Source organism: Bombina bombina, chromosome 8 (assembly GCF_027579735.1).
Source record: "Bombina bombina isolate aBomBom1 chromosome 8, aBomBom1.pri, whole genome shotgun sequence".
Classification (NCBI taxonomy): domain Eukaryota; kingdom Metazoa; phylum Chordata; class Amphibia; order Anura; family Bombinatoridae; genus Bombina; species Bombina bombina.
Window position 1 is genome coordinate 344,978,551 of NC_069506.1, and position 10,627 is coordinate 344,989,177.

At 42.7% G+C, this 10,627-nt stretch overlaps 1 protein-coding gene across 3 annotated transcripts in view; it reads right to left on the reverse strand.

Annotated features, from left to right (window-relative positions):
* The window catches only part of ARHGEF12 (Rho guanine nucleotide exchange factor 12), a 1,204,049-nt gene that overhangs the window by 47,590 nt on the left and 1,145,832 nt on the right, over positions 1-10,627 (reverse strand). For all 3 annotated transcript variants that reach the window (XM_053691590.1, XM_053691589.1, XM_053691591.1), the window contains one exon: positions 4,822-4,891. In XM_053691590.1, the coding sequence (XP_053547565.1) occupies positions 4,822-4,891 (70 nt within the window). The remainder of the gene's footprint in view (positions 1-4,821; positions 4,892-10,627) is intronic.

The window sequence follows — 10,627 nt, forward strand, 5'->3', positions numbered from 1 at the left end:
CGAATTATATTTGAGACTTCTAACATCGCTAGGGAACTCCTGATGGTTGATGTAAGCCACAGTCGTGATGTTGTCCGACTGAAATCTGATGAACCTCAGTGTTGCTAACTGAGGCCAAGCCAGAAGAGCATTGAATATCGCTCTTAACTCCAGAATATGCCTTCAGGGAATTCCAGACTGCACCCCAACCTAGAAGGCTGGCATCTGTTGTTACAATTGTCCAATCTGGCCTACGAAAGGTCATACCCTTGGACAGGTGTACCCGAGACAACCACCAGAGAAGAGAATCTCTGGTCTCTTGATCCAGATTTAGCAGAGGGGACAAATCTGTGTAATCCCCATTCCACTGACTCAGCATGCATAATTGCAGCAGTCTGAGATGAAGGCGTGCAAATGGCACTATGTCCATTGCCGCTACCATTAAGCCGATTACCTCCATACACTGAGCTACCGAAGGGCGCGGAATGGAGTGAAGAACACGGCAAGCATTTAGAAGTTTTGATAACCTGGACTCCGTCAGGTAAATTTTCATTTCTACAGAATCTATAAGAGTCCCTAAGAAGGAGACTCTTGTGAGTGGGGATAGAGAACTCTTTTCCTCGTTCACTTTCCACCCGTGCGACCTCAGAAATGCCAGAACTATCTCTGTATGAGACTTGGCAACTTGAAAGCTTGACGCCTGTATCAGGATGTCGTCTAGACACAGAGCCACCGCTATGCCTCGCGGTCTTAGAACCGCCAGAAGTGAGCCCAGAACCTTTGTAAAGATTCTTGGGGCTGTAGCCAACCCGAAGGGAAGAGCTACAAATTGGTAATGCCTGTCTAGAAAGGCAAACCTTAGAAACCGATGATGATCTTTGTGAATCGGTATGTGAAGGTAGGCATCCTTTAAGTCCACTGTGGTCATGTACTGACCTTCTTGGATCATGGGTAGGATGGTCCGAATAGTTTCCATTTTGAAAGATGGAACTCTGAGGAATTTGTTTAAGATCTTTAGATCCAAAATTGGTCTGAAGGTTCCCTCTTTTTTGGGAACCACAAACAGATTCGAATAAAAACCCTGTCCTTGTTCCGTCCGCGGAACTGGATGGATCACTCCCATAACTAGGAGGTCTTGCACACAGGGTAGGAATGCCTCTTTCTTTATCTGATTTGCAGATAGCCTTGAAAGATGAAATCTCCCTTGTGGAGGGGAAGCTTTGAAGTCCAGAAGATATCCCTGAGATATGATCTCCAACGCCCAGGGATCCTGAACATCTCTTGCCCACGCCTGGGCAAAGAGAGAAAGTCTGCCCCCTACTAGATCCGTCGCCGGATAGGGGGCCGTTCCTTCATGCTGTCTTAGAGGCAGCAGCAGGCTTTCTGGCCTGCTTGCCTTTGTTCCAGGACTGGTTAGGTTTCCAGGCCTGCTTAGATTGAGCAAAAGTTCCCTCTTGTTTTGAAGCGGAGGAAGTTGATGCTGCACCTGCCTTGAAATTTCGAAAGGCACGAAAATTAGACTGTTTGGCCTTTGCTTTGGCCCTGTCCTGAGGAAGGGTGTGACCCTTACCTCCAGTAATGTCAGCAATAATTTCCTTCAAACCAGGCCCGAATAAGGTCTGCCCCTTGAAAGGAATGTTGAGTAATTTAGACTTCGAAGTCACGTCAGCTGACCAGGATTTAAGCCATAGCGCCCTACGCGCTTGGATGGCGAATCCGGAATTCTTAGCCGTTAGTTTAGTCAAATGAACAATGGCATTAGAAACAAATGAGTTAGCTAGCTTAAGTGTTCTAAGCTTGTCAATAATTTCAGTCAATGGAGCTGTATGGATGGCCTCTTCCAGGGCCTCAAATCAGAATGCCGCCGCGGCCGTGACAGGCGCAATGCATGCAAGGGGCTGTAAAATAAAACCTTGTTGAATAAACATTTTCTTAAGGTAACCCTCCAATTTTTTATCCATTGGATCTGAAAAAGCACAACTGTCCTCAACCGGGATAGTGGTACGCTTTGCTAAAGTAGAAACTGCTCCCTCCACCATTTTTCTAAATATAGGAGGTGGGGAAAAAGGCACACCCGGTCTATCCCACTCCTTGCTAATAATTTCTGTAAGCTTTTTAGGTATAGGAAAAACATCAGTACACACCGGTACCGCATAGTATTTATCCAGCCTACACAATTTTTCTGGTACTGCAACTGTGTTACAGTCATTCAGAGCAGCTAATACCTCCCCAAGCAACACACGGAGGTTCTCAAGCTTAAATTTAAAATTAGAAATCTCTGAATCAGGATTCCCCGAATCAGAGATGTCACCCACAGACTGAAGCTCTCCGTCCTCATGATCTGCATATTGTGACGCAGTATCAGACATGGCCCTTACAGCATCTGCGCGCTCTGTATTTCTCCTAACCCCAGAGCTATCGCGCTTGCCTCTTAATTCAGGCAACCTGGATAATACCTCTGACAGGGTATTATTCATGATTGCAGCCATGTCCTGCAAGGTAATCGCTATGGGCGTCCCTGATGTAATTGGCGCCATATTAGCGTGCATCCCCTGAGCGGGAGGCGAAGGGTCTGACACGTGGGGAGAGTTAGTCGGCATAACTTCCCCCTCGTCAGAATCTTCTGGTGATATTTCTTTTATAGTTAAAGACTGATCTTTACTGTTTAAGGTGAAATCAATACATTTAGTACACATTCTCCTATGGGGCTCCACCATGGCTTTCAAACATAATGAATAAGTAGTTTCCTCTGTGTCAGACATGTTTAAACAGACTAGCAATGAGACTAGCAAGCTTGGAAAACACTTTAAAACAAGTTTACAAGCAATATAAAAAACGTTACTGCACCTTTAAGAAACACAAATTTTGTCAAAATTTGAAATAACAGTGAAAAAAGGCAGTTACACTAACGAAATTTTTACAGTGTATGTAACAAGTTAGCAGAGCATTGCACCCACTTGCAAATGGATGATTAACCCCTTAATACCCAAAAAATAATAAAAGACAAAAACGTTTTTTTTTTTTTCAGTCACAACAACTGCCACAGCTCTACTGTGGCTTTTTACCTCCCTCAAAAATGACTTTGAAGCCTTTTGAGCCCTCCAGAGATGTCCTGGATCATGCAGGAAGAAGCTGGATGTCTGTGTCTGTAATTTTTGCTGTGCAAAAAAACGGCAAAATAGGCCCCTCCCACTCATATTACAACAGTGGAAAGCCTAAGGAAACTGTTTCTAGGCCAAATTCAAGCCAGCCATGTGGAAAAAAACTAGGCCTCAATAAGTTTTATCACCAAATACATATAAAAACGATTAAACATGCCAGCAAACGTTTTATATTACATTTTTATAAGAGTATGTATCTCTATTAATAAGCCGGATACCAGTAGCTATCACTGCATTTAAGGCTTTACTTACATTAGTTCGGTATCAGCAGCATTTTCTAGCAAATTCCATCCCTAGAAAAATATTAACTGCACATACCTTATTGCAGGAAAACCTGCACGCCATTCCCTCTCTGAAGTTACCTCACTCCTCAGAATATGTGAGAACAGCCATGGATCTTAGTTACTTCTGCTAAGATCATAGAAAACGCAGGCAGATTCTTCTTCTAAATACTGCCTGAGATAAACAGTACACTCCGGCACCATTTAAAAATAACAAACTTTTGATTGAAGAATAAACTAAGTATAAAGCACCACACTCCTCTTACGACCTCCATCTTGGTTGAGGCTTGCAAGAGAATGACTGGATATGACAGTTAGGGGAGGAGCTATATAGCAGCTCTGCTGTGGGTGATCCTCTTGCAACTTCCTGTTGGGAAGGAGAATATTCCATAAGTAATGGATGATCCGTGGACTGGATACACTTAACAAGAGAAATGAAGTCAGCATCCCCATAGATCTTGTCTGCGGAAGGAAGCATGAAGTGCTCCAAACTCTCCTGGTAGACGGCTGCGTTGACCCTGTACTTAATGAAGCACAGTGGACCAACACCAGCAGATGACATGGCTCCCCAAATAAACACAGACTGTGGAAACTTCACACTGGACTTCAAGCATCTTGAGAGTGCCTCCCCATTCTTTCTCCATACTCTGGGTCCTTGGTTTCCAAATGAGAGGCAAAATTTGCTCTCATCAGAAAAGAGGACTTTGGACCACTGAGCAACAGACCAGGTCTTTTTTTCTTTAGCCCAGGTAAGATGCTTCTGACGTTGTTTGTTCAGGAGTGGCTTGACAAGAGGAATAAGACATTTGAAGCCCATGTCCAGGATCCGTCTGTGTGTGGTGGCTCTTGATGCACTGACTCCAGCCTCAGTCCACTCCTTGTGAAAGTCCCCAACACTTTTGAATGGCCTTTTCCTGACAATTCTCTACAGGCTGTGGTCATCCCTGCTGCTTGTGCACCTTTTCTGCACAATTGTCAGGTCAGCAGTCTTTACCATGATTGTGATTCCTACTGAACCAGACTGAGAGACCATTTAAAGGCTCAGGAACCCTTTGCAGGTGTTATGGCTTAATTAGCTGATTAGAGTGGGACACTTTGAGTCTAGAATATGGCACCTTTTCACAATATTCTAATTTTCTGAGATTGTGGATTTGAGGTTTTCATGAGCTGTAAGCCATAATCATCACAATTATGACAAATCACGGCTTGAACTATCTTGCTTTGCATGTAATGAGTCTATCTCATATATCAGTTTCACCTTTTAAGTGGCATTAGTGAAATAAATGAACTTTTGCATGATACTCTTATTTTTTGAGTTTCACCTGTATGCACCGGCATGCCTAGAGCACACAGACAATCTATCTCATGCTAAACTCGGGAGTTGGCATAATAGATAGTACCTGGGTCCCCTTCTGAAAGTCCTGATGTAGAGAGTCGATGGAGGAGTGCATGGTAACGGACTTCACATCCCTGTAAAGTAAAGGAACAATGGTGAGTTCAGCTAGAATGTTTAGACTCTGACGTAAGAGAAGTGCAAGTTGGTAAAAAAACACATTTGGACAAAGAAAACAAAATTACTGTGCTTAAATTTTATTATTCAAGTTTACAGTTACAGAACATAAAGGCAAGACTATAGATAGATGAATAAAGGGGAACCTAGATAGCAAATAACAAATTATGCTTACCTGATAATTTTCTTTTCTTCAGACAGGGAGAATCCACAGCTGCATTCATTACTTGTGGGAATACAGAACCTGGCCACCAGGAGGAGGCAAAGACACCCCAGCCAAAGGCTTAAATACTCCTCCCACTCCCCTCATCCCCCAGTCATTCTGCCGAGGGAACAAGGAACAGTAGGGGAAATATCAGGGTGAAAAAGGTGCCAGAAGAACAAAAAACAAAAACTACGGCCACCCCATATAAAAAAAAAAATGCGGGCGGAGAGCTGTGGACTCTCCCCGTCTGAAGAAAAAAAAATGATCAGGTAAGCATAATTTAAGTTTTTCTTCATAAATGGAAAGAATTCACAGCTGCATTCATTACTTTTGGGAAAACAATATCCAAGCTATAGAGGACACTGAATGCAAAACGAGCAGGTACAAAAGGCGGCCCATTCTCAGGGCACCATAGCCTGAAAATACCCAAACTCCCGACAAAAAAAAATGCTTCACTAGAAGCCAAAACAAAAAAGAAAAGGCCTAAGTAACTGCTCAACAGTTAGAACCAGCAAGGCCCTTGCTAGAGACCGCTCAGGTTATTAGACTCGACCAAGCCAAAAAGCCTCTGAGGAGACAAAGTCCCGCAGGCACTCAGCCCGCAAAATAAACTCGCCCCGACCCGAAAGAAGGGGAACATCCACATTCCCACAGAAGGGAAGAAAAAGGACTAGATAAGAGTCCGAAAGGACCCTCAGATAACAAAAGGACTAGGGCAAAAAGAAAACCCAAAGGTAACTCTAAGAGAGTAAACCAAGATGAAACAGGGCAAAACCGATGAAAAAAAAACCCTACCGACTCAGCAGAGCAAAAGGAGGATTAAATCCCTATCTACATAGAAACCAATGGATCAAAGTAATGTCCTGAGAACTTAAAGGGAGAAGGAAGAACCCCTCCCCTAACTTGCACCAAGGATAGAGCAACTGAAAGACAACCGTCTCCAGGAGCCGCTGGAAAAAACACAGTATCAGAATATCTAAATATGCTCCTCCAAACCGTAGTCCTGCTGCAAAAAGAGGACCTAGCGAACACGAGTCGCCAACACTAGCTTTTAAAGTGCACAGGACCGTCTTCAGAAAAGAAGAACTCCAAAGTAGTGCAGAAGAACTCCTTCCCAAGAGAGGCAGGAAGGAAAAGAACAGAACCCAGAAAACAGTAGAGAAAAACTACCTGCCGAGAAGGGATCCACCGCGAAGCCTCCCACCTAAGAAAGGCTCACAATATCAAACTCTGACCCTCGCTCCAGGCAACGGACCCAGCACCAAAGCGACTGATAATGTCCGAAAGACAAAGGAAATAAAATTCCCCGAACCACCAAGACCTTCAGGAAGGAAAATGGAGGAGAACCAGCCCCCAAAAGAGCTCGGGTTCCAGAACCCAGTCGCAGCCCCCTTCCTGAAGACTAAGGACACTCCAAAAGGGAGACCCTCTACTGAAACAGTAATGGCATGTCACAAGAATCCAACCCTTCACTCTGACATCCTGCACGCAAGGCAGGGGGGACAACCCCCCTAAACAGAGGAAGAAAAGTACCTCCAAGCACCAGGTGGATACTATGGAATCAAAGTGTTAGGAAAAGTGCACATTCTATACAGGTGTCACTGTGCTATAGTTTATCCGCGTATCATTAGGCGGTGGCTTTCGACACGGTAAACGGTGCGTCTTACACCTGCGTATATGTACTTATAATAGAGTTGCAATGACAAGACAAAACATAAATAGCAGCAATAAGGTACTGGTCTCAACCAAGACTACAGAGGGCCAAATTAAACCTTAAACCTAAACCTTAAATTCCGCGGAGGTCTCCCTAGACACTTTTTACCCACCCAGGTTCTACCAAAGACAAAAAAAATTCCCCAAATAACTGGATATCGATCTTAATGGGCCTTCTACAGGGCACAGAAATCAAGTCACAATATATAGACAAAATTACTCACCCTGTTGAAGGCTCCCGATTGATCGATCCCACTTCTGATCACCAGACTGTTAGGAATTTTCCCAGGGCAATATTTGGAAGATGAGTCTGGGAGGAAAACAGTGACCTTCTCGGACGTCTGGGAAACAATTACCAAAATAACACACACAGGCAGGTTATCATTAGCAAATGTTCCGTTTATTCTGGGGCCAAAAAGCACAATAACATAATTTATGTAAGAACTTACCTGATAAATTCATTTCTTTCATATTAGCAAGAGTCCATGAGCTAGTGACGTATGGGATATACATTCCTACCAGGAGGGGCAAAGTTTCCCAAACCTTAAAATGCCTATAAATACACCCCTCACCACACCCACAATTCAGTTTAACGAATAGCCAAGAAGTGGGGTGATAAGAAAAAAGTGCGAAAGCATATAAAATAAGGAATTGGAATAATTGTGCTTTATACAAAATCATAACCACCACAAAAAAAGGGCGGGCCTCATGGACTCTTGCTAATATGAAAGAAATGAATTTATCAGGTAAGTTCTTACATAAATTATGTTTTCTTTCATGTAATTAGCAAGAGTCCATGAGCTAGTGACGTATGGGATAATGACTACCCAAGAAGTGGATCTTTCCACACAAGAGTCACTAGAGAGGGAGGGATAAAATAAAGACAGCCAATTCCTGCTGAAAATAATCCACACCCAAAATAAAGTTTAATGAAAAACATAAGCAGAAGATTCAAACTGAAACCGCTGCCTGAAGTACTTTTCTACCAAAAACTGCTTCAGAAGAAGAAAATACATCAAAATGGTAGAATTTAGTAAAAGTATGCAAAGAGGACCAAGTCGCTGCTTTGCAGATCTGGTCAACCGAAGCTTCATTCCTAAACGCCCAGGAAGTAGAAACTGACCTAGTAGAATGAGCTGTAATTCTCTGAGGCGGAGTTTTACCCGACTCAACATAGGCAAGATGAATTAAAGATTTCAACCAAGATGCCAAAGAAATGGCAGAAGCTTTCTGGCCTTTTCTAGAACCGGAAAAAATAACAAATAGACTAGAAGTCTTACGAAAAGATTTCGTAGCTTCAACATAATATTTCAAAGCTCTAACAACATCCAAAGAATGCAACGATTTCTCCTTAGAATTCTTAGGATTAGGACATAATGAAGGAACCACAATTTCTCTACTAATGTTGTTGGAATTCACAACTTTAGGTAAAAATTCAAAAGAAGTTCGCAACACCGCCTTATCCTGATGAAAAATCAGAAAAGGAGACTCACAAGAAAGAGCAGATAATTCAGAAACTCTTCTGGCAGAAGAGATGGCCAAAAGGAACAAAAAACTTTCCAAGAAAGTAATTTAATATCCAATGAATGCATAGGTTCAAATGGAGGAGCTTGAAGAGCCCCCAGAACCAAATTCAAACTCCAAGGAGGAGAAATTGACTTAATGACAGGCTTTATACGAACCAAAGCTTGTACAAAACAATGAATATCAGGAAGAATAGCAATCTTTCTGTGAAAAAGAACAGAAAGAGCAGAGATTTGACCTTTCAAGGAACTTGCGGACAAACCCTTATCTAAACCATCCTGAAGAATACTGTAATATTCTCGGTATTCTAAAAGAATGCCAAGAAAAATGATGAGAAAGACACCAAGAAATATAAGTCTTCCAGACTCTATAATATATCTCTCTGGATACAGATGTACGAGCCTGTAACATAGTATTAATCACAGAGTCAGAGAAACCTCTTTGACCAAGAATCAAGCGTTCAATCGCCATACCTTTAAATTTAAGGATTTCAGATCCTGATGGAAAAAAAGGACCTTGAGACAAAAGGTCTGGTCTTAACGGAAGAGTCCACGGTTGGCAAGAGGCCATCCGGACAAGATCCGCATACCAAAACCTGTAAGGCCATGCCGGAGCTACCAGCAGAACAAACGAGCATTCCTTCAGAATCTTGGAGGTTACTCTTGGAAGAAGAACTAGAGGCGGAAAGATATAGGGAGGATGATACTTCCAAGGAAGTGATAATGCATCCACTGCCTCCGCCTGAGGATCCCGGGATCTGGACAGATACCTGGGAAGTTTCTTGTTTAGATGAGAAGCCATCAGATCTATTTCTGGAAGTTCCTACATTTGAACAATCTGAAGAAATACCTCTGGGTGAAGAGACCATTCGCCCGGATGCAACGTTTGACGACTGAGATAATCCGCTTTCCAATTGTCCATACCTGGGATATGAACCGCAGAGATTAGACAGGAGCTGGATTCCGCCCAAACCAAAATTCGAGATACTTCTTTCATAGCCAGAGGACTGTGAGTCCCTCCTTGATGATTGATGAATGCCACAGTTGTGACATTGTCTATCTGAAAACAAATGAACAACTCTCTCTTCAGAAGAGGCCAAGACTGAAGAGCTCTGAAAATTGCACGGAGTTCCAAAATATTGATCGGAAATCTCACCTCCTGAGATTCCCAAACCCCTTGTGCCGTCAGATACCCCCACACAGCTCCCCAACCTGTAAGACTTGCATCTGTTGAGATTATAGTCCAGGTCGGAAGAACAAAGAAGCCCCCTGAACTAAACGATGGTGATCTGTCCACCATGTCAGAGAGTGTTGTAAAATCGGTTTAAAGATATTAATTGAGATATCTTTGAGTAATCCCTGCACCATTGGTTCAGCATACAGAGCTGAAGAGGTCGCATGTGAAAACGAGCAAAGGAGATCGCATCTGATGCGGTAGTCCTAAGACCCAACATTTCCATGCATAAGGCTACCAAAGGGAATGATTGTGACTGAAGGTTTTGACAAGCTGATATCAATGTTAAACTTCTCTTGTCTGACAAGGACAGAGTCATAGACACTGAATTTATCTAGAAACCTAAAAAGGTTAACCTTGTCTGAGGAATCAATGAACTGATTGGTAAATTGATCCTCCAACCATGAACTTGAAGAAACAACACAAGTCGATTCGTATGAGATTCTTCGAAAATGAGAAGACTGAGCAAATACCAAGATATCGTCCAAATAAGGAAATACCAAAACCCTATTCTCTGATTACAGAAAGAAGGGCACCGAGAACCTTTGAAAAAAATTCTTGGAACTGAGGCTAAGCCAAACGGTAGAGCCACAAAACTGGTAATGCTTGTCTAAAAAGAGAATCTCAGACACTAAAAGTGATCTGGATGAATCGGAATATGCAGATACACATCCTGTAAATCTATTGTAGACATATAATGCCCTTGCTAAACAAAAGGCAGGATGATAGTCCTACAGTAACCATCTTGAATGTTGGTATCCTAACATAATGATTCAATAATGATAGATCCGGAACTGGTCTGAAGGAATTGACCTTCTTTGGTACAATGAAGAGATAAAATAAGACCCCAGCCCCTGTTCCAGAACTGGAACTGGCATAAATACTCCAGCCAACTCTAGATCTGAAACACATTTCAGAAATGCTGAGCCTTTGCTGTGTTAACTGGGACACGGGAAAGAAAAGAATCTCTTAGCAGGAGGCCTTAACTTGAAGCCAATTCTGTACCTTTCTGAAACAATGT